The following is a 24,729-nucleotide window of genomic DNA, read 5'->3' on the forward strand; positions in this document are numbered from 1 at the left end:
TCACCAGAACAAGTGTCCCCATTAGAGGATTTCCCCTCTATTACTTTTCTGGGGACAACCCAAAATTTGGGATTTTCTTTTACTTTCACTGTCAATGATAATGGTAAACAGGAGAAATAGAGAGGATGAATCTCCCTAACGGGGGGGGGGCAGACAGCAATAAAAAAAAAAGACAGGGGTTCCAATCCCTCTCCACTCTATCCAAAACGAAAAAAAAAAGTTTTGCCCTTAGTTATACTTTACCTCTACAAAGCTGTAAAGTTTGTTTTATATTTTCTGGGGCCCCTTGACTACATAGGAATTTTTCTGAAAAAGGGAGACTTTAACCCTTTCACTGCCAGAGCTATAATATTAGAACGGCAGTTTATCAAGGGCAAAATGTCAGTAAAAAATACACAAATGTTCATTAGATTTGTTATCATACGTGTAGGTGATGTGAGCACCTCCTGGAAGCCTGGCTGAAAAACTGCCAGATGGCAAACCCCATGTCCTGCTATGCTGCTAGGACGTAAAAAATTTCGGTTTTGACTCCTGTAATGAAGCGCCTGCACCATCTTTATGTCACATCACAAAGCATAGGTGTAATTGGACCCCATAGGAAAAATTGGGATACCTGTTGCTATGCATTGCCGTGTGATGGCTGAAGTGCTTCAAACCGCACAGATATGAACACAGCCTAAACCAACGCATAACTAAGAAGTGGGCGGAATCAGCTTTCATTTTGCCTCAGTGATAGGCAGTGAGAGAGGAATAAATGACTCGGGCTGGAACATTGTGGTAAATCTGTTGTACAATTTGTCTACTACTTCTGTATAACATGGCCTTGTTGTGTCCCCCATTGTCGGCCATTGTGTTTATAAAAGATTTTTATTATTTCGTTTTCATGTGGCACTGGTCTTAGCTCTGCACACTTTCTTCGTTATAGCTGACAGTCGGCATGTAAACCCTGCTCACCTTCCCTTGATTGGCCTCACAGGTCACCATAGCTGGTCTCCATGGAAACCCTGACCATTCTCCTTGGACTGGAATCACAAGCCTCAATAGCTGGTATCCATGGAAACCCTGCTTCCTGGATTGGCCTCACCCTGGATTGGCCTCACAGGTCACCATAGCTGGTCTCCATGGAAACCCTGACCATTAGGGTTGCCACCTGTCCAGGATTCACCCGGACAGTTCGGGTTTGGAATCAGGCGTCCGGGTTTCAGACTGCCTGAAACCCGGACACATTATTTAGACTGGACTATGGCTTCCCAGCAGGGTTGCTGGCTGCAGTTGTCTAAGCTGAGAGTGTCTGTCTCTTTCACAACTGCCCAAAGCCAGCACTAACAACCACCCCAAACACACACACAGACAGGAGAGGAGAGAGGGCGCGATCTGCACCTCTTCCCCCCACCCCTACCCCTCTGTGTCTGCCCACACTCCAATCCCCGGTGCTGTGCCTCAGAATAGGAAAGTAAGTTGGTGCTGGAAATTTAAAGTCCAGCAGCCTCAGATACATCTGGATGAGAGGTGCTGACTGCCAAGGGGTGAGTGAGCTCACCATCCATCCCTATCTGTAACTGAAGTCTCCCCCTTCTCTCTCCTGCCTCTGAGTGAGTACACTAAGGCAAATCAGGGTTCTCAGAGCACCCCTTACATCAGATTTCCCCTTTACACCAGAGACCACAGTGTTTCCCCTTACATCAGAGACTTCTCCATACATCAGAGTTCTCAGTGTTCCCCCTTAGATTAGGGTTCCCAGAGGATCCCTTAGTGCCGGTTCACACAGGGGCGGCACGACTTGCAGGTCGCCTCAGCGAGGCGACCTGCAAACGACTTCTGAGGCGACTTGCAAAACGACTTCTGTATAGAAGTCTATGCAAGTCGCCCCAAGTCGCCCCCAAAGTAGTACAGGAACCTTTTTCTAAGTCGGAGCGACTTGCGTCGCTCCTATTAGAACGGTTCCGTAGCACAGAACGGGAGGCGACTTGTCAGGCGACCTAGTGAACCGAGCCTTATGTTAGAGTCCCCAGTGTTCTCCCTTACATCAGAGTCTGCAGAGTCCCCCCTTACAGTGAAAGGGAACTCTGCCAGTTCAGATGTAAAAGGGGAACTCTGTGGACTCTGATGTAAAGGGGGACTCTTGTTCTTAACTTCATATGATTAGAAATGTTATTTAACAGCAAAATATATGTATAGTTCTTACTATAAGAAAAAAAAATTGCCGTGCGCCGCTAAAGTGTTCGGGTTTGACGTGAAGAAAAGGTGGCAACCCTACTGACCATTCTCCTTGGATTGGACTCACAGGCCACCATAGCTGGTTTCCATAGAAACACTAACCACTCTCACTGGATTGGATTCACAGGCACCTTTGCTGGTCTCCATAGAAACATTACCCACTCACTGGATTGGACTCACAGCCACTATAGCTGGTCTCCATAGAAACACTACCCACTCTCACTGGATCGGCCACCATAGCTAGACTCCATGGAAACCCTGACTATTCTCCTTGGACTCACAGGCACCATAGCTAGTCTCCATGGAAACCCTGACTATTCTCCTTGGACTGGACTCACAAGCCTCAATAGCTGGTATCCATGGAAACCCTGCTCACGTACCCTGGATTGGCCTCACAGGTCACCATAGCTGGTCTCCATGGAAACCCTGACCATTCTCCTTGGATTGGACTCACAGGCCACCATAGCTGGTCTCCATAGAAACACTGCCCACTTTCACTTGATTGGATTCACAGGCACCATTGCTGGTCTTCATAGAAACACTACCCACTCTCACTGGATCGGCCACCATAGCTAGTCTCCATGGAAACCCTGACTATTCTCCTTGGACTCACAGGCACCATAGCTAGTCTCCATGGAAACCCTGACTATTCTCCTTGGACTGGACTCACAGACCACTGCAGCTGGTCTCCATGGAAACCTTGCTCACTTACCCTGGTTTGGCCTCACTGGTCACCATAGCTAGTCTCCATGGTAACACTGCCCCCTCTCCCTGAATTATCCTCACATAGCTGGTCTCAATGGAAACCCCCACCACTATCCTTGGGTTGGACTCACAGGGCGCCATAGCTGGCCTCCATGGAAATACTGCCCACCCTCCCTGGCTTGAAATCACAGACTGCCATGGCTGGTCTCTATGGAAACCTGTCCTTGGATTATCCTCACAGGCCACCATAGCTGGTATCCATGGAAACACTGCTCACTCTCCCTGGGTTGGAGTCTCAAGCCACCATAGCGTGTCTCTATGGAAACCCTAACTACTCTCCTTGGATTGGACATATAGAGAGCCATAGATGGTCTCCATAGAAACCTTGACCACGCTCCCTGAATTAGACTTATAGGCCACCATAGCTGGTCTCTATGAAGATGGGATCCCCGGAGATACAGAAGAATGGCTCCTCTTTGTGTACAGTAAGTCTGAGACAGTTTGGTGGAGGGACATCTCTCAGAACACAATGACAACAGCTGTACCTTTAACAAGTCAGCAATGGCGGAGCCAATGTTTCCATCCTCACAGGTTAAAATATAATATGAGAGAAATACACAGCTTGTCAGTGCTCACCAGCTTCTGAAAATGCTGATTACCTGGCTGTGACCCAGAACAAGCATGGGGCCAATGAAAGCAGATCTCCTAATCTGTGTACTTGTTCTGGGTCAGTGCAAGAGAAAGGCTCAGAGCCAGAGGATCAGCATGACAGATGTTTATTGACAACAGAAAAATTGTATATGTATAATATCGATACAATGCATTAAGACTGTCTTTACAAGAATGACAACTACCTGAGTGTTTTTTATATATAATTGTAGTTTGTATTAAAGTTTCATCCAAAAACAGTATACAGTACAAGACAACTACCCCCCTGATTTTTTTTATAATTGCAGTTTTTGTTAAAGTTTTGTGTAAAAACAGTATACAAAACAGGACAACTACCAGAGTTTTTTTTTATAAATTGTAGTTTATAGTAAAGCTTTATTTAAAAACAGTATACAAAACAGGACAAGTACCAGAGTTTTTTTCATAAATTGCAGTTTTTATTAAAGCTTTACTTAAAAACAGTATACAAAACCAGACAACTAACCCAGTTTTTGTTTTATACATGTAGTTTATATTAAAGTTGTATCCAAAAACAGTGTACAAAGCAGGGCAGCTACAGCAGTTTATAATTAGCTTTTGAAGTAAGGTGCACATGGAAGGGCTTTGCACAGCACAAAAGCAAAAGATTTCCCAGCACACTTACCAGCTAGCCTGCAAATAAATCAAAAAGGCACAATCTAACACTTGACATTAAAAACAGAGGTCTTAGTTGCACACATTTGCAAATGGGGAAGCTACACTACTTTGCCAAGGCTGCTCTGTAAAGTGCGGTCCTAAGGCCTCGTTCACACAAGACGTATGAATCCGTACCCTGTGTGAGGGCGGTGGGTACAGGCACTTCGTGCATCCCCATGCAGGCAGTCACATTGCACACATTTGCAAATGTATGTGGAAGCTACACTGCCTCGTCAAGGCTCCTCTGTACAGTGCAGTTTTTTTTTGGTTTTTTTTTTGTATTATTCAGACCCCACAGTTGATGTAGAGGAAGGCGAAAAAACCCTACTGAATCATGGTGTAGGGAAAAAATTCCTTCCTGACCCCCGAAGGCGATCAGATTACTCCATAGAGATTATACATCTGTGGGTGGACATCACAATATCTTTTGATGGTTTTCAGTTTAAAACTGCTTGTTTGATGAATATCAAGAAGTAGTGTCCGAAAATAAGGAATCTTTCTTCATCTGGATCTTCTGAAGATGATATCAATGTCTTTACAGATGAACTGTCCTCTCCCAATTTCTCATGAATATATCGATATATAGGTCAAATCCGGGTATTATGTCACATCAAGAACTATTGTCCAAATATGAGGAATCTTCATTATCATGTCCATCTACCCCTTTAGGGGACGCAGCGGCTGGACAAACACAGCCCTAATTTGACAGGTGGGCAGGAGTGGGTGAGTGGCCCTGAATGCACACAAGTTAGGATCTGTGTTCCCCAGCTGCCAGGCTGCTTTGTCCCTATAGCGTAACATAGGCTGACAGCGCCCTGCTGTGTGTGGGCTTGCTGGTTGGCATCCTGCTGTGGCTGGCTTGCACCATGGTGTGCGTGGGCTTGCTGGCTGGCACCCTGCTGTGGGTGGGCTTGCTGGCTGGCACCCTGATGTGGGTGGCTTGCTGGCTGGCACCCTGATGTGGGTGGGCTTGCTGGCTGGCACCCTGCTGTGGGTGGACTTGCTGGCTGGCACTGTGATGCGGGGGGGGGTTTGCTGGCTGGCACCCTGCTGTAGGTGGGCTTGCTGGCTGGCACCCTGCTGTGGCTGGCTTGCACCATGGTGTGTGTGGGCTTGCTGGCTGGCACCTTGCTGCAGGTGGGCTTGCTAGCTTGCACTCTGCTGTGGGTTGCTCCTCTGTACAGTGCATTTTTTGAATCTTTGTTCATCTGGATCTTCTGAAGATGATATCAATGTCTTGTGGGGAAATAGCTCGTGGGGGATCACCTTTTTCTGAATGACAGTCCGCAAACGGGCACTTTCTTCAAAATCTGGTGGATGCCAGGTTTCTTTGCAGGAGGTCTGCAAAATAAAAGCAAACAAACAGTAAATGAAATCCTTGCCGTCCGGCGCTAACTAAACAAATAGTCTCCTCTCTATACAGTGCGGGGCTGGTCCCCGTCACCAACAAAACATGCAAAAAAACAAACCTTTTTAGTCCAATGCCCAGGGCTCCTCTCACGCAGGTTCCGTCCTGATTCTCAAAACCAGTGAGCTCTTAAGGTAGTAGGTCACATCAGGAACTATTGTCCAAATTCTTTCTTTCTTTCTTTTTTTCTTTCTTTCTTTCTTTCTTTCTTTCTTTCTTTCTTTCTTTCTTTCTTTCTTTCTTTCTTTCTTTCTTTCCTACTATCTTTCTTTTTCTTTCTTTCTTTCTTTCTTTCTTTCTTTCTTTCTTTCTTTCTTTCTTTCTTTCCATCTTTCTGGGTGGGCTTTTTGGCTGGCACCCTGCTGTGGGTGGGCTTGCTGGCTGGCACCCTGATGTGGGTGGCTTGCTGGCTGGCATGCTCTGTCCCCATAGCGTAACATAGGCTGACAGCACCCTGCTGTGTGTGGGCTTGCTGGTTGGCATCCTGCTGTGGGTGGCTTGCTGGTTTGCACCCCGATGTGGGTGGGCTTTCTGGCTGGCACCCTGCTGTGGGTGGGCTTGCTGGCTGGCACCCTGATGTGGGTGGCTTGCTGGCTGGCACCCTGATGTGGGTGGGCTTGCTGGCTGGCACCCTGCTGTGGGTGGACTTGCTGGCTGGCACCGTGATGCGGGGGGGGGGGGTTTGCTGGCTGGCACCCTGCTGTAGGTGGGCTTGCTGGCTGGCACCCTGCTGTGGCTGGCTTGCACCATGGTGTGTGTGGGCTTGCTGGCTGGCACCTTGCTGCAGGTGGGCTTACTAGCTTGCACTCTGCTGTGGGTTGCTCCTCTGTACAGTGCAGTTAGTTTTTTTAATCTTTGTTCATCTGGATCTTCTGAAGATGATATCAATGTCTTGTGGGGAAATAGCTCGTGGGGGATCACCTTTTTCTGAATGACAGTCTGCAAACGGGCACTTTCTTCAAAATCTGGCGGATGCCAGGTTTCTTTGGGTGGCACCCTGCTGTGGGGGGGGTGTTTTATGGCTGGCACTCTACTGTGGCTGGCTTGCTGGCTGGCACCCTGCTGCAGGTGGGCTTGCTGGCTGGCACTCTGCTGTGGGTGGCTCCTCTATACAGTATAGTTTTTTTTTGTTTGATTTTGAATCTTTGTTCATCTGGATCTTCTAAAGATGATATCAATGTCTTTACAGATGAACTGTCCTCTCCAAATTTCTCATAAATATATCGGTATATAGGTCCAATCCAGGTATTTTGTCACATCAAGAACTATTGTCCAAATATGAGGAATCTTCATCATCATGTCCATCCACCCCTTTAAGGGGACGCAGCGGCTGGACAAACACAGCCCTAATTTGACAGGTATGCAGGAGTGGGTGAGTGGCCCTGAATGCACACAAATTAGGACCTGTGTTCCCCGGCTGCCCGGCTGCTCCGTCCCCATAGCGTAACATAGGCTGACAGCACCCTGCTGTTGGTGGGCTTGCTGGTTGGCATCCTGCTGTGGGTGGCTTGCACACCTCCCACATCCACCCCTTTAAGGGGACGCAGCAGCTGGACAAACACAGCCCTAATTTGACAGGTGTGCAGGAGTGGGTGAGTGGCCCTGAATGCACACAAATTAGGACCTGTGTTCCCCGGCTGCCCGGCTGCTCCGTCCCCATAGAGTAACATAGGCTGAAAGCAGCCTGCTGTTGGTGGGCTTGCTGGTTGGCATCCTGCTGTGGGTGGCTTGCACACCTCCCACATCCACCCCTTTAAGGGGACGCAGCAGCTGGACAAACACAGCCCTAATTTGACAGGTGTGCAGGAGTGGGTGAGTGGCCCTGAATGCACACAAATTAGGACCTGTGTTCCCCGGCTGCCCGGCTGCTCCGTCCCCATAGAGTAACATAGGCTGAAAGCAGCCTGCTGTTGGTGGGCTTGCTGGTTGGCATCCTGCTGTGGGTGGCTTGCTGGGTGGCACCTTGCTGTGGGTGGGCGTTTTATGGCTGGCACTCTACTGTGGCTGGCTTGCTGGCTGGCACCTTGCTGCAGGTGGGCTTGCTGGCTGGCACTCTGCTGTGGGTGGCTCCTCTGTACAGTGCAGTTTTTTTTTGTTTGATTTTGAATCTTTGTTCATCTGGATCTTCTGAAGATGATATCAATGTCTTTACAGATGAACTGTCCTCTCCAAGTTTCTCATGAATATATCGGTATATATGGGTCAAATCCGGGTATTAAGTCACATCAAGATCTATTGTCCAAATATGTGGAATCTTCATCATCATGTCCATCCACCCCTTTAAGGGGACGCAGCAGCTGGACAAACACAGCCCTAATTTGACAGGTATGCAGGAGTGGGTGAGTGGCTCTGAATGCCCACAAATTAGGACCTGTGTTCCCCGGCTGCCCGGCTGCTCCGTCCCCATAGCGTAACATAGGCTGACAGCACCCTGCTGTTGGTGGGCTTGCTGGTTGGCATCCTGCTGTGGGTGGCTTGCTGTTTGGGACACTGATGTGGGTGGGCTTTTTGGCTGGCACCCTGCTGTGGGTGGGCTTGCTGGCTGGCACCCTGATGTGGGTGACTTGCTGGCTGGCACCCTAATGTGGGTGGCTTGCTGGCTGGCACCTTGCTGGCATTGCTGGCACACACTGTCAACTAAACACTAAAGACAACACACTAAACACTACACACAACACACAACACACAACACACAACACACTACACACAACACACCACACACTACATGTTGACAGGCGTCCTCACGACATGTCGATGTTTAGGAATCCAGGCAAGAATAATTTCTTTCCTGGAATGTCCAATGCCTTGACATCTATCGCTGATGGAGTAAGGCGACAGGTTGTTTCCATGTCTATGTCCAAGCCCTGCAAAATGAAAAAAACAAATATGAGATTCTGTATTCATAGATCTCTGACCTGAGTAAATATCAGAATATTGCTTAAAGCCCAATTCCAGAAACAAGTATAAATAACCCTTGCAGTATTTGCGTGGGGGGGGGGGATTTTTTGCCTAGGGGTAGAGGAATAAGGCGTAATAATTTATTCCTTGCTTTGGACAGCCTTCATCTATGCAACCGATCCCTCACAGACCCTCTCTAAAGCTTTCCCAGCCATGGCCACATTCTTACCCCCTCACATACAATGTAGGACTGATAGGCCTGTATTGTACTTGATGATGCAGAGAGGTTAGGGCTAGGTCCCTCTTTCAATGCCCCTAGAGTTTACAAGCAATAAAGCATTAGAGTGCAGGGTGGGGTGGGGGTGGTGGTTGCCTACTGCGCGATTTATTTATTTTTTAAGTTGGGCTTTAACATCGAACAACTTCTTTAATACAACCTAGAACCTTCTTCCTCTTTCCATGCAGTGGAGGAGCAGATAGGATACCAATCTAGAAGCAAACTACATGTCTGGTCCCATGCCTTCCACCACATCATGATGGTCGAAGCCAAATGTCCTAGACACCCCAGACATTGTATTATCAACCATTGCACCTTCTCACTTCAACTATCACTCCCAGCTGTGCACCAATGGGGTTTATTTACTAAAACTGGAGAGTGCAAAACCTGGTGCAGCTCTGTTTGGTAACCAATCAGCTGACTTTTTTTTTGTCAAAGCTTTATTGAACAAGCGGAAAGTTAGAAGCTGATTGGCTACTATACACAGCTGCATCAGATTTTTCACTCTCCAGTTTTAGTAAATCATCCCCATTGCGTCTGATGCATAGAAAGTTTCAATCTTATTTACTTCTCCCGTAGAGAATGAAATATTGACTGATTAGTCTGTGAGGTTTTCCTACAGGCTGGGATATGTCTGTACCCCCCCACATTAGCTGTAAGGACATAGCAATGCTCCTTACAGTGTGTAACAATCTTCTTTTTGAATCCTCATCCTATAAAGATTTGTGTACTTACAGGGCATACTGAGAAAGGGGGCTGTCCTTTCCCTTGTTCCAGCGACTTCCAATCGATAAGCCTCATGAATGAATGCTGTCTTATTTTTTTGCCGTCTCCAAGCCTCTTGTCCGGACATTTGCATAGCAGCTATAAAAGAGAAATTAAGTTATTTTTAGTTAATTTTGCACTTTTTAGAAAAGAAAAAAAAACCTTTGATTACACTACGTCTCCTCCTGGGCGGTCCTTTCACCCATCGGAGGATCATAGCATGTGAAGACAAACATATAGCCAAATACAGGTGCTGGATGTCTACTGACATGGATGGAATTCATATTATATTCCAGTACAACAAATGAGTACACATTATGATGTGCCGCCATTAGATCGCTTCTAACTGCCTGAACTCTGTAGATTGGCGGTGACACTTAAAGTAGAATTACAGCCACAAGAAAAGGGAGGAGATTGGATATTTTTTTCTTCTCATTAACATAATTTATCAGCACAGGGCGATAAAAGTAGTTTGATGAATGGAGTTGGAAAGGGTTAGAACCTCTCTGTTAGGTTGTGGTTGCTTTCTGTGTCCCTCCTTGGTGAGATTTCCGTGTCCCCAGGACAGGATATGAAACAAAATGTCCACAACAGGGACACAGACAAGATTAAAATGACGGCAGGTGATCTAATCCTCCCCACTAAATTCAAAACAATAATACATGGGGAGGAGTTCTGCTTTGATAACCTCATACAATGTGCACATCAGTGATTGACCCCATGTGGCATCATCTTCTGAGCCCTCAGCCCCAGGATGAAGTATTCCCATTGGATCTTCACCATGGGATGAAGAAGCCAAACTACCCAACAATCCAGCTGACAACCAGAATTGGCAACACCCCTACATTATACCCCTAAAGCAGCAGTAGTAGGCCTAGAAACCTTCCCTGTGCCTCTTCAAAATTAAAAATGTCTTGTACTTACTCCGTCTATGAAGATCTTCAGGTGTGGATCCATGTCTGCGGGGTAAACAGGATCTTCGTAATTCACAACCTTCCTATATGCCTGCATGTTGGGGGCAGGGAATGGCACAGTGCCGGTAGCCATCTCGTATATGAGAACCCCCAATGAAAACCAGTCGGGTTTAAACTGGTAGAAGTCGCCATTGATAACCTGCCAATCAGAGAAGAGAAATCAGTTACTTAGTTCCTACAAACTTACCATCCTTTTATAGGGGAAATAATAATATGTATTCATTGAACATGTATTCTAAGGGAGGCATTTACAAAGCACCAGTATGTCCTTACTGTGGCAATAGCACTACTTTAATAAAAATTACATTTATGAAGCACATAAAAAAAAAAAACTTGAGCGAGAGCCTAGTCATGTGACTCACCCTAATCAAATCAGAGTTCTCTTTGTTATGCTAAGTATATAGAACTTCATAGGATACCACAGGCTCTACACAGTGGCATGCATTTAATGAATGGGCCATAATTCTGCAGAGAGCAGGTAGTGATATCTGCTCTCCAGTAGAAATCATCGCAACATTAACCTTGTAGTACCTTTTAAAATTTTTATGTTTCCTATTTCATATGTCCATTATTATAGATATTGTAGCTAGGCTTGCTTTAAGCAAGAGAAATGGCAAAGAACAACCACTGTGCCCAACAGCTGAACCAGGAGGCAGAGCCGGCATACGCAATGGCTGCCCCCCCCATGGACATATATTAACCACTTAAGCCCCAGGTCATTTGGCTGGCCAAAGACCAGAGCACTATTTGCGATTCGGCACTGCGTCGCTTTAACTGACTGTTGTGCGGTGTGGCTCCCAAACAAAATTGACGTCCTTTTTTCCCCACAAATAGAGCTTTATTTTGGTGGTATTTGATCACCTCTGCGGTTTTTATTTTTTGCGCTGTAAACAAAAAAAGACCGACAATTTTGAAAAAAAAAGCAATATTTTTTACTTTTTGCTAAATATCCCCAAAAAATATATAAAAAAACAAATTTTTTCCTCAGTTTAGGCAAATATGTATTCTTCTACATATTTTTGGTAAAAAAAATCGCAATAAGCGTTTATGGATTGGTTTGCGCAAAAGTTCTAGCATCTACAAAATAGGGGATAGTTTTATGGCATTTTTATTAATAATTTTGCGACATTATGGCGGACACATCGGACACTTTTGGGACCATTCACATTTATATAGCGATCAGTGCTATAAAAATGCACTGGTTACTGTGTAAATGTGACTGGCAGTGAAGGGGTTAACCACTAGGGGGCTAGGAAGGGGTTAAGTGTGTCCTAGGATAGTGTTCTAACTGTTAGGGGGCGTGGCTACAAGTGACATGTCACTGATCGCTGCTTCCGATGAGAGGGAGCAGACGAACAGTGACATGTCACTAGGATGAACGGGGAGATGTTGTGTTTACACTGACATCTCCCCGTTCTTCAGCTCCGTGACACGATCGCGGGACACCGGCGGACATCGAGTTCACGGGTCCCACGGGCACGATCACAGAGCTCGCGCGACCACACGGTGGCAAATTTAAAGGGACGTACCTGTACGCCCATTTGCCTGACCGTGTCATTGCGTCGACGTATATGTTTGTGCGGCGGTCGGCAAGTGGTTAACAAATTATTAAAAAGATAAAAGAGCTTAATGATTACCAATCAGGTGATTTACATTGCAGTGTTCTGTATGCAGTCTAAAATGTTCATATTACAAGTATCAGAGGGATAGTGATTGGATTGTGATCTACTGAATAGATGAGGCCTAGTGATGGGTAAACAGAGCGTGACTTACTTCTGGCGCCATGTATCCAATTGTTCCGGCTTCACCCATCACCTTCTTATTACCGAACAGATCCATTACTGCCAATCCATAGTCTGCAATACGGACATGACCATTCTTGTCCATTAGGATGTTGCCTAACTTGATGTCTCTATGGACAATGCCACGCTTGTGAAGGAACTCCAATCCACAGCATATTTCCGCCGCAATAAATCTATAAAAGAGGAAAAAAATTAGATTATGAAGGAATTACATTTTACAGTCATTAAACTTAAGTAGAAACATTATCCATGGGCATGGGGAGGGAGTACCTGGCTCTATCCCATCACCGGTCCCACCTTTGAGGTTATTTAGGTGACAGTACGGTTGGAGTTCTGGGTATGGCACCTGCTCACCATTTCTGGTTTTATCAGATCCCAGATTCTGGAGTCTCCTGGGAGAACCCATTGGTAGGATCCAGGCCGTAAACATGCTTGTCACAGCAATAGGCATGAGACCGGTACTATAAGACCCCAAGTCTCTCCTCTGCCCTTCACAACACCGAGATCTGTGTTTTTCAATGATTTTGATTCCTTAAAAATGTCAGGTCACAATGTCATCACATCCGGGTTACCATAGTGGAGAGCCGATCAAAGCCGATCACAGCTTTGTTCAGCTGTCTGACCAGCCAGTAAACGTGCCGGCTGGTCGTCTGGGTCTCCCGGTAGGATGAGAGAGCCTGAGAAAGCTGTGGTAGGTGCCGGGAGTGGAGGAAGTCCCCTCCCGCTGCATATAAAACGAATCCAGCGGTTAGTTAGACCGCCACCTCTAAAAAACAGTACCAGGTTAATGAGGTACCGGTACATCACTGGTCCAGAAGTGTTCACCCCTTCATGCTGGTGGTATGCATATATGTGGCCTCTAGGTGGGTGGGTCTTAACGCTGAGAGGCCACATATATGGGTACCAGAATGTAAACAGAGCTGTCCTGAGAATGCACTCCTGGCACAGTTACCGGTGGCTAAAGGAAAGCTCCCAATCGCTACATGCGATTAGGAGCTCTCTGATCATGTGACCACTGTGACCGCCAATCATGGCGGTCACATGGTCAGAAACCCCGCTCCACCTCCCGGCATCAGAAAACTCTTAAAGAACGTTACTAGGTGACTCTGGACTGTCTCCATCTCCTTCCCCACATGGTGCAATCACTGCCCGCTTTGGGGAAACTGGGATTGCAGAATGCCATGTGTATGAACAGTCTACTTTGAACCCCAACCCTACTATGATAATATAGAGTATCTAAGCTTGGGAGAGGTGCGTTGTCCCCAATTTATGGGGGATGGAGTGACATTACTCTAAAGTATCTACGTCAGATCTGGGTGGACTGATGTAGCTACACATTCTAATGGAGTCCAATGTAATTCTAAACCCCTAAAAGCCTGGATTGTAAAACGACATATCTTATAAAGATTGCTTTCTATTCTATTATCATTGTGGTGATGAGACTTACCTTATGACGGAAATATTAAGAGGGAAATTGTTTACGGTGAAATCAAACAGATCCCCTCCAGAGACGTACTCCATAGCGAAACAGGCAGAATGGCGGGTCTGAAAAGTGGTGTAAAGCTGGATATGGAATGGACACCCTGCCACCATCTGCATGACCTTCTGCTCTGTTTCAATGGCGCCACGTTGATCTGAAGTCTTCACAACTGACTTGATGGCCATGATCTTCTTGGTTGCAGAATGAGTTGCCAGAAAGACCTGAAAGAGAGAAAAGACAAAAATCATTTGTGTTATAGGAAAGAACGGTTCTTCATTATTGGGAAAGGATGTAACTAGCATTGAGGAGGAATCAGAAGTAGTTATTGATGAAGGCTGCGAGGCTCGATGACGGACTGTCTTCTGATATCTATGACAGGGAGAGCTTTAGAGCTGCACAATTAATCGTCAAGAATCGTTATCGTGATCTTTACTAAAGTGTTTCACAATTCTTTCTATTAAAGTGTTTCACGATTCTTTCTATGCAAAGAATTCTCTCTGCTCTTCTGAAGCCACAGCCTTCAAAAGAAAGGAAGAGAAAAACTGGGCAGTCTGCCAAGAATCAAAACATTCTTTATCAGTTGAACTAAATATAAACATTGTAACAATTTGTCAATGGAATAGACTGTGTGTGTGTGTAAGTGAAAAAAGTTTAACCACTTAAACACTAAGGCCCGGTTCACACTGATGCAAGTTCATAACAAATGTGATGCGTCAAAAGCACTTTATATTCACATGTCTTCCCTAAAGTCATTGTTTTCAATGACGGTGGTTCACATACATGCGTTGCTAATCCTCTACGAATGCGATGCGATAAAAAAGGGTCTTGTGCGAGTTTACTGCATTGCGAATTTAGTCTCCATAGACATCAATGTAAATCGTTCTTGAATCGCATTGATGGTTCACATATGTGCAAATTCCACCACACTACTCTCCACAAAAACCAGGAAGTAGACATGAAGTTAACACCTATTTTTTTTTACATTATGATTCCATTGGCTAGAATATCAATCGCAGCTATGTCCAACTCCTGAAATTCGCGTTAAAATCGCGGTAAATTCGAACCTCCCAAAGGACAAAAAAACTGAACAAATTCACAGCGCAGCAGTGTGAACCGAGCCTCAACCTTTTTCTGACATTTGTTGGTTTCAAGTTAAAATCATTTTTTTTTGCTAGAAAATTACTTAGAACCCCCAAACATTATATATATATATTTTTAGTAGACACCCTAGAGCAGTGATGGCGAACCTTGGCACTCCAGATGTTTTGGAACTACATTTCCCATGATGCTCCACTACACTGCAGAGTGCATGAGCATCATGGGAATTGTAGTTCCAAAACATCTGGGGTGCCAAGGTTTGCCATCACTGCCCTAGAGAATAAAATGGTGGTTGTTGTAATATTTTATGTCACACTGTATTTGCGCAGAGGTCTTTCAAATGCAATGAATTAAAAAAAAAAAAAAAAACTAACCAGTAAAGTTAGCCCATTTTTTTGTATAATGTGAAAGATTTTACATCGCGAGAATCGTGAGAGAATTGTGATCTTTTTATTCTAAGCAAAAAAATGGTGATTCTCATTTTGGCCAGAATCGTGCAGCTCTAGAGAGCTTTCTTCATTTTGTTTTCCCGGCTCCTCCCCTCCATAAGGCAGAGTGACATCATTAAGTCTACCAGTAGCTCAATCAGTTTTGGGTGGCTAGTTACTGGGGAGGGATTTGTTTTGTGGGTGGAGCTACTAATCTAGTTATAGATGAGAAAATGAGAACTTACCTGTCCGTATCCGCCTTCTCCAAGCAGACGGTGTAATATGAAGGTTGACTGGCTGTCACAGCGTAGAGATCCTGCAGTGACAAGTTCCAGGCTCTTTCTAGTGTCACAGCTCGGGGGTGTGACAAGAGGTGGAACTTCTGCCGCTGCATTTCTCATAGGTTTTCTAGCTGGTGCGGCATTTTTCATGATCTTTCTAATAGCTGCAACATTTCCCAGGCTCTTTTTAGTGTCACAGCTCGGGGGTGTGACAAGAGGTGGGAAATCTGCTGCTCTATTTCTCAGAGGCTTTCTAGCTGGAGCGGCATTTTTCATGATGTTTCTAATCGCTGTAACATTTTTCATGCTCTTTCTATTGTCACAGTTTGGGGAAGTCACGATGGGTGGGACTTCCACTACAGCATTCTTCATGGGCTTTCTTGCCGGTACGGCATTTTTCATGATGTTTCTAATAGCTGCAACATTCATGGTGTTTTTAGTGTCACAGCTTGGGGGAGTCCCTACAGATGATATTGTGGGGACTGCATCCCTATTTTTCATAAAGCCATTAAATGGCTCAGGTCTTATTTTTGGAAACATATTTTCCATCATCACTTTTCTCATTTCACTGGTTAAAAACGCAGAGAAACTCGCAGAAAAGGTCACAGAAGAAGAAATCTCAGGAGCTCAGAAAAACAGATCTTCACTCCAAGAGAAGTCAGACTCTTCTGTGCTCCTCACAGGTGTGACTGATCAGTTTATAGCTCACCAACTGCCGATGACATCATAGTGATATTCAAACTGGCCAATCACATCACAGGGCTGGTCACCATGACAACTCTGCCAAGTTGGAAACAAGCCAAGATGCTATTTATAGCTGCACTGCCCAATCACATCACAGTGCTAGTTACATGACTCCTCCCCTAAGTCTCCCCTAAATTGTAAACAAGTCAGGCTGTATATTCTCATGTCAGAGATGTGAGGCTGCTGGGGGGTCACATGACCTCAGCCAGTACATTTGTGGATTTCAACTGTCAAATTTCAAATTTTCTCTATTCTGTGGGGGAGGGGAGGGGAGGATGAGATGACTGTTGAGATTTCCATTTCTGGAATAAACCAGTTCATTCCTGTTTTACTTCCCATTGATAAATGTCAAATTCAGATGTGTGGCAAATTACAAGAAACACGACCCCATCCATGAAATGTGCCGTCCTCATATTGACAAATTTCACAAAGATAACACACCAGGGTAAGGATCCTTTTTCTTCTTTTATTTTACCATGTCAGCTCCAGAAGGTTTTAACCCTTTCATGACCAGAACATTTTTGCTATTTAGCACTGTGCTACTTCAATTGGCAATTGCATCATTATGAAACACTGTATACAAATGACATTTACAGGTTTTTTCCCCACAAATAGAGCTTTCTTTTGGTGGTATTTGATCTCCACTGGGATTTTTTATTTTGTATTATATAAATAAAAAAACAGATGATTCAAATAAATGTAAAAAAGACCAAATAAATTTTTATTTTTTTTTCAGTTATAAAACATATCTAATAAAATAGTTTAAAAAAAAAATCTTCATAAATTTAGACCAAAATGTATTCTGCTACATGTCTTTGATTAAAAAAAAAGTGTATATTATTTGTTTTCTAAGTTATAGCATTTACAATCTTTTTGTTTAAAATAAATAAATAAAGACCAAACATGAAAAAAAAATATTTTTTATTTTCAGTTATAAAACATATCCAATAAAATAATTAAAAAAATCTAATTTCTACATAAATTTAGGCCAAAATGTATTCTGGTACATGTCTTTGGTAAAAAAAAGAAAAAAAAAGTTTATATTATTATTTTTCTTTGTTATAGCGTCTAAAATCTTTTTGGTAAAAAAAAATTAAAAATTAATGAAAAAACACCGAAAATTTAAAAAAAAAGAATATTTTTTATTTTCAGTTAGAAAACATATCTAATAAAATAGTTAAAAAAAATATTCTTTATAAATTTAGACAAAAAATGCATTCTGCTACATGGCTTCCATAAAAAAAGTGTATATTGTTTTCTTACAATCTTTTTGTTTAACAAAAATAAAATAAATTAAAAAAGACCAAAAATGAAAAAAAAAACAATATTTTTTATTTTCAGTTATAAAACATATCCAATAAAATAATTAAAAAAAAAACGAATTTCTACATAAATTTTAGGCCAAGATGTATTCTGGTACATGTCTATGGTAAAAAAAAAATTTAAAAAAAGTTTATATTATTTGGTTTCTTTGTTATAGCGTCTACAATCTTTTTGGTAAAAAAAATAAAAATTAATGAAAAAACACTGAAAATTAAAAAAAAACGGAATATTTTTTATTTTCAGTTAGAAAACATATCTAATAAAATAGTTAAAAAAAATATTCTTTATAAATTTAGACCAAAATGCATTCTGCTACATGGCTTCCATAAAAAAAAAGTGTATATTAATTGTTTTCTAACTTATAGCGTTTACAATCTTTTTGTTTAAAATAAATAAATAAAGACCAAACATGAAAAAAAAAACAATAGTTTTTTATTTTCAGTTATAAAACATATCCAATAAAATAATTTAAAAAATCTAATTTCTACCTAAATTTAGGCCAAAATGTATTCTGATACATGTCTTTGGTAAAAAAAAAAAAAAAAGTTTATATTATTAGGTTTCTTTGCTATAGCGTCTAAAATCTTTTTGGTAAAAAAAATAAAAAAATAAAAATTAATGAAAAAAACTGAAAATTAAAAAAAATGAATATTTTTTATTTTCAGTTAGAAAACATATCTAATAAAATAATTAAAAAAAAACTAATTTCTACATAAATTTTAGGCAAAAATGTATTCTGGTACATGTCTATGGTAAAAAAAAAAAAAAAAAAAAGTTTATATTATTTGGTTTCTTTGTTATAGCGTCTACAATCTTTTTGGTAAAAAAAAAAAAATAAAAATTAATGAAAAAAACACTGAAAATTAAAAAAAAGGAATATTTTTTATTTTCAGTTAGAAAACATATCCAATAAAATAATTTAAAAAATCGAATGTCTTCATCAATTTAGGTCAATATGTATTCTGCTACATATTTTTGGTAATAAAATAATCCCAATAAGCGTATATTAATTGATAATTAAAACAATTTAATTTCTTCAAATTAATTTGGGCCAAAATGTATTCTGCTACATGTCTTTGGTAAATAAAAGAAAGTATATTGGTTTCTTAGTTATAGCATCTGCAATCTATGGTATACACTCTATATATTTGAAAATTGATCAGTACTAACAGCCTATTTTATTTATTGAGGCCCTTAACCACTTGAACTCCGGAAGATTTAACCCCCCTAATGACCAGGCCTTTTTTGCTATAGGGCACTGTGTTACTTTAATTGACAATTGGTCGTTGTGCGATGCTGTACCCAAATAAAATTGATGTCTTTGTTTTCCCCACAAATACAGCTTTCTTTTGGTGGTATTTGATCACATCTGCGGTTTTTATTTTTTGGACTATAAAGATAAAAATAACAACAATTTTGGTCACAATATAGAATTACATTTACATAATATACAAGTCACAATACACAATATACAAAACAATATTTTTTTACTTTCTGCTATAAATCATATCCAAAAAAAAATTGACAATAACAAATTGCTTCATTAATTTAGGCCAATATGTATTCTGCTATATATTTTTGGTAAAAAAAAAATGTATGAAAAAAGACAAAAAATTTGAAAAACAATATTTTTTATTTATGTTTATAAAACATTTCCAATAAAATTATTTAAAAAATCAAATTTCTTCATCAATTTAGGCCAATATGTATTCTGTTACATATTTTTGGTAAAAAAAAATCCCAAAATGGCGTATATTGATTGGTTCGCGCAAAAGTTATAGCTTCTACAAACTATGGGATATTTTTATTTAATAATTTATTTTTACTAGTAATGGCGGCGATCCGCGACTTATAGCGGCACAGCGATATTGCGGCGGACATTTGGGACATCTAACTGACACTTTTTGGGGACTAATGAGACTAATACAGTGATCAGTGCTAAAAAATATGCACTGTCACTGTACTAATGCCACTGGCTTAGAGGGGGTTAAACATCAGTGGTGGATCAAAGGGTTAAATGTGTGCCTGACCAGAGTTTTACTACTGTGGGGGAGGTGCTTGTACTAGGGGAAGGCATGGATTGGCGCCCCTGATTAGCAGAGACACAGGATCCATGTCTTCTGTACTGACAGAGCGCAGTTCTGCCTGTGTACAGAATCATCACAGCAGGAGCGGCCGGCAGCGGTGCCCACGCACAACACACCCGGAAGTGCAGAATCACGTATTAGGTATGCATACCTCCCAACATTTTGAGATGGGAATGAGGGACACCTACTAGCATACATATGTAGGCATAGGACACGCCCCTCTGCCACACCCCCTTAAAGGAGAATTAACCCAAAAAAATGATTAATTAAATCCACAAGGGCTTTTTTTTTTACCACTACTATTCCTTTATATTGGCTTTTAAAATGTTCAAATGCAGCAATTTAGAAATTGGATGAAAGGTTTAGCACTGGGAAATACTTTTTGAAAGATAAAAAGTGAATTTTATATACATCTATATAGATCAGACCAAAATGAGGGACAAATGAGGAGGAATGAGGGACAGAGGGACATTGCTCCAAATCAGGGACAGTCCCTCGAAATCAGGGACAGTTGGGAGGTATGAACTGTGGAAGGGAGTTCACAGTTTGAAATTAAACCTCTTCTCAACCACCCTACAAGATAAAGGCATAATGAGCTAGTATGAATAGCATACTAGCTCATTATGAAGTACTTACCCGAGAATGAAGCCCCCGCAGCCGTCCTCGTTTCCCCCTCAGGCCGCCGACATGTCGCCCGGGGCTTGCTTCCGGGTATCACGGCTCTACGTCACTCATGCGCAGGAGCCGCCGCGAAAGGCAACTGAAGCAACAGCACGTACGTGCCAACCAATGAGAGCCATCCAAATAGATGGGGCAGCGCACCACCCGCAACCATGTGCAATGCAGTTGCAGCACAGTGGTCCGGGCTTTACAGGGTGATAAGGAGGTGACATATTGCCTTCCAGCCCCCTAAAAACTGCCCTGAACCATAGATCACTTTTCAGAGGGGCAACAAGGGCTACAGTCCATGTGAATGAGCCCTAAAGCAGACCTGTCAATAACTTTATTAAAGCGTATGTAAACCCTCACCTTGTAAAACAACCCATTTAGTCTAAAATGGAAGGTAAAATATTTGTGTATACATATGAAAAACATCATAAATACGTTTTTCCCCCTTTTTCATAAGTGATCACATTCCCTCTCAGCTGCAAAAGAGCTGGGGGAGGAGAAACAGCAGCACACTGATCTTCCCAATGAAAGGCTGTGCAGGGGGGAGGACAAATCTGATCATGGGAGGAGAGCAAGCTGAGTTCCCTGCACAGTTAGAAAACTGACCACACTGTGCTCTCATGCCTAGTGTGGTCAGTTTAGGAAAGCAGAGGGACTGGCAGGAACACCAGATAATTCAGACAAAGGAAACTATACAAAGAGAACAGGAGACTTAGTCTTACAAGTACATGGTACAACAGGCACATATCAAGAATATGAAATATTGGGCTTACATTTTCTATAAGTCTTAAAGAAAAAATTCACAATACATCACAACATAATTTTTTATAAAAGCTTCATATTTTATCATTCTAAAGGTGTCCTTGAGCTCCAGTCAGGGACTTTGCCTAGGCTGAGATGATGTAACCAGTCTGCTGCAGGCAGGAAGAAGCATATCCTCAGTCTCCCCTCCCCCAGTGATCAGACTGTACATTGTTACTTTGGGAAGAGGCTGCAAGAGGAGGGGCTGATCTGTGACAGACATTTGTGAACACAGCCAAGAACTGCATGGGCACCAGGGTTTACATGACTGTGTCCACTCTGAGCTGGCATATCAACCCAGGAAAAAGTTGATGACCCTGGATGATGCCTGAACAAAGATGGCGCTGCCCTTCTGGAGAGAAAAGCAGGTGAAGACATTGTCGGGGGAGTACTGTGATCTCTACAAGAAAGAATAACTACCTGGAAGGGTTACACTGACACAAAGCTGACCAGAAATGGGCTTGAAAAGATCTATCTAATGACAGGTCCACTTTACACTGAATTGTGCTCTGTAAACATTGGTGTCCCCATCCATCTATTTCAGACTCCGGACTTCCTGTCTTCTTTTATGAATAGCGGCATCGCCCGTCCTTGTTTGATGGTATTAAGCCGGACTTTGTGAAGGCGGAGCGCGGAGATGAGCTCATCTATGTGTTTGGAGGTCTCTTCTTAAGAGATGGCGTTGTCTTTGGTTTTCACTCCCCCCCCTCCAATAAAAATGATGTGCCAAATGTGTCATGTCAGGGGGTCACCTTCCCTTAGGGTCGGATTCCACTACTGCGAGTTGTTGTGCGATTTGACACATGTCACATGACAAGTCAAAACACATGTATTTCAATGGCCCCCCGTTCTAATTGGTGCAACTCCAAAAAAAAAGGTTCTTGCACTACTTTGTTCCTACTTAAGTGCGACTTGTTCTAGCAAAGTGTCATTTCTTCAGTGTTGTCACATGAAAAGATAGAATAAAATATTTACAAAAATGTGAGGGTGTACTTACTTTTGTGAGATACTGTATATGGTGCTCTACCTACAGTGTTTTTAGAATTGGATAACAGGGGATGACTGTAAATGGATTCCCTTTGGGCAACCTGTAGATGGCGGACAGGTGTCTGGTAGATGGCGGTCTGGGTTGGCTGACTCCCCATTCCAGAGCATCAAACAGAGAGCAATGCAGAGGGACTACTTGTAAAGTTGGATCTGTAGTAGGGAGCAGGAGATGTACAATCCCATGTCTCCTCTGTATTGCCGGCTCCTGTCCCATGCAGAGTGATACCAACTGCACTCCACCTCTTATCCTGACTAGCGGTCTCCAGAGTGGTGCCAGCAGCAGGAAAGAAGAAATCTTCAGGTCAGTGTGGGGCAATACACTGGGCATAATAGTCTAGGGCTGATTTCACACTGATGTGCTGCGGTTCACCCCACACCGCTGGTGCAGGGCAGTGTACCCGCAGCTTTCCTCCGGGTTTGCTGCACTTAGCCAAAGACTTCTATTATATCTTGCGGGTTTGGTGCACTTTCTGAAAGCGCACCAAAACTCCTGAATGCAGGATTTAATAGAAGTCTATGGCAAGGCATAGCTAACCCAGGAAAATTGCAGAAGCCCTGCAGTGCAGGTAAACCGCAGCACATCCGTGTGAAAGCAGCCTTATAGGAGGCTCAGAACAGTTAAGCCTTGTACACACGATCGGATTGTTGGCAGACAGAGCGTCAGACTTTTTGTCCGAAGGGCGTGTGCCCGGATTTCGTCTCATATACTAACTTGGGCACCACCCTTTGGGCACCTTCTACTAATGTCGTGTTTGGTGAGCATTGATTCCGAGCATGCGTGTTTGTACTTTGGACTTTTGTGTGATGGACTTGTGTACACACGATACGAAAATCTGACAACAGACCGTGTTTGTACTTTGGACTTTTGTGTGACGGACTTGTGTACACACGATACGAAAATCTGACAACAGACCGTTGTCCGCCAAAAATTTATAAGCCTGCCATCCAACATTTGTTGGCCGAAAGTTGGACAACAATTGTCTGATGGTCGGATTTTAGGCAAACACTCTGTCATCACACAATTCCCGGCCGCTAAATCCGATTGTGTGTACAAGGCTTTAGGGTATATTTACATTTTCAGTTTGGGGGGTGGTAAAACCCCATCGTTAAGATGTGTTTTTATCACCCCTGCCCCAACCGCACCCCCTTTAGCTGCAGTGGCCAGGGGTGTACACATTTTACAGGCACAGCAAGAGTTTTTTGCCCTATCATGGTTGGTGGGTGTATGAGGCTGCTCTGCAAGTTCCCTGCAACCTTGTGAAGTACAGCAAACAAGGGGTTAAAGCAGGCAGAATTGTGTTGCTTTCTCACCACCTGCTTCAACCCCTTGGACCCCGCAGAGGCATACAGTTGTGGGGCGCTTGCAGAGTGGCCCCATTGACTTGAATGGGTCATGATTGGTAGGCGGTAGCACCCACCAAAGCACCAGGGGGTTTCATTCCTGCAGCCGCATGTGTACAGCATTGGCTGCTGCCTCAGCAACTAAAGGGGGTAAGAATTGGGGGCGGTATACTCAACTGCAGGGATTTACCACCCCCCAACTTTACGTGTGAACAAGCCCTAAGGGAGCACTGCTGCTCCTCTGAAAAGCAATCCAAGTGTATTTGACAGGTAGTGAGGTGGCGATATGTTGCCTCCTCACCACCTGATTTAAACCCATGACTGCCGTGCAATGCACGCAATTGTGACATGGTAGTACGGCAATTAGAGGTTTAAATCCGGTGTGAGGAGGCAATACTGTGCCTGGTGATCTTTCACTTCTCCCATGTTGTTCGGGTAGATCTTCACCTCTTTAAGGTTGCCTATCCCTGCCTTTGGGCATGTGTCTGGGTGAAAGCTCTTCTAGATTATCTTTTCTACAGCTGGCTATAGATCACTCAAATTTTGTCCAATTCCCGCTGAACTGAATGGAAATTGGCTCAAAACCACCTCCTGGTTTTCAACAGGCACTGGTGACAGAGGCTCACAGCTACAACCTAGAAGGTCACTAGTGCCTTCCAGGGACATCTCACCTGATCTGGCACATGTGCCGTTCGAGATCTGGTGTGATTTGTTATTGAGCAATAAAAGGCAGCCCTAGATCTTCCACGGCACATGCGTTGTGTGAGATTTGGTGCGGCATGTTTGGCACAATGACAATCCACGCCAGATGTCGTACGGTACATGCACAAGACCAGACATCATCGGTGGGCCTGCACAGAACATGGAGGAATAAGTCGACCACTGTTGAATTTCTTTTTTTTTTTTAATAGCGGCATGGGTTGCAGAGCCTAGGTGGGAAGGACTTAGCTACTCCTAACCCCAGACATGACAACCTGCAAAAACTCATTAAAGGAAGGTGACGCTTCGAGATGGTGCCGCCCCCCCCCCCCCAATAAAAT

The 24,729-nt window shown here is 43.2% G+C and overlaps 1 protein-coding gene across 1 annotated transcript; it reads right to left on the minus strand.

Annotated features, from left to right (window-relative positions):
• Positions 1-10,319: 10,319 nt before the first annotated feature.
• Positions 10,320-16,106, minus strand: LOC141113331 (protein kinase C theta type-like). The gene is made up of 5 exons (XM_073606392.1): positions 15,642-16,106; positions 13,838-14,091; positions 12,362-12,563; positions 10,539-10,727; positions 10,320-10,430 (listed from the first exon to the last, which is right to left on the minus strand). Exons 1-5 carry the CDS (start codon positions 16,104-16,106, stop codon positions 10,320-10,322), a joined length of 1,221 nt encoding a protein of 406 aa, XP_073462493.1.
• Between the last annotated feature and the right edge of the window lie 8,623 nt (positions 16,107-24,729).

Source organism: Aquarana catesbeiana, linkage group LG12 (assembly GCF_042186555.1).
Source record: "Aquarana catesbeiana isolate 2022-GZ linkage group LG12, ASM4218655v1, whole genome shotgun sequence".
NCBI lineage: Eukaryota > Metazoa > Chordata > Amphibia > Anura > Ranidae > Aquarana > Aquarana catesbeiana.

Excerpts from the sequence above, each read along its gene's own strand:
- LOC141113331 (XM_073606392.1), bottom strand. The coding sequence starts at position 16,106 with ATGAATGTTGCAGCTATTAGAAACATCATGAAAAATGCCGTACCGGCA. Across the intron at positions 12,564-13,837 it reads CTTAATATTTCCGTCATAAG|ATTTATTGCGGCGGAAATAT; the intron begins GTAAGTCTCATC and ends CCTCTTTTATAG. Across the intron at positions 10,431-10,538 it reads TGAAGATCTTCATAGACGGA|CTGGATTGTTGGGTAGTTTG; the intron begins GTAAGTACAAGA and ends TCTGGTTGTCAG.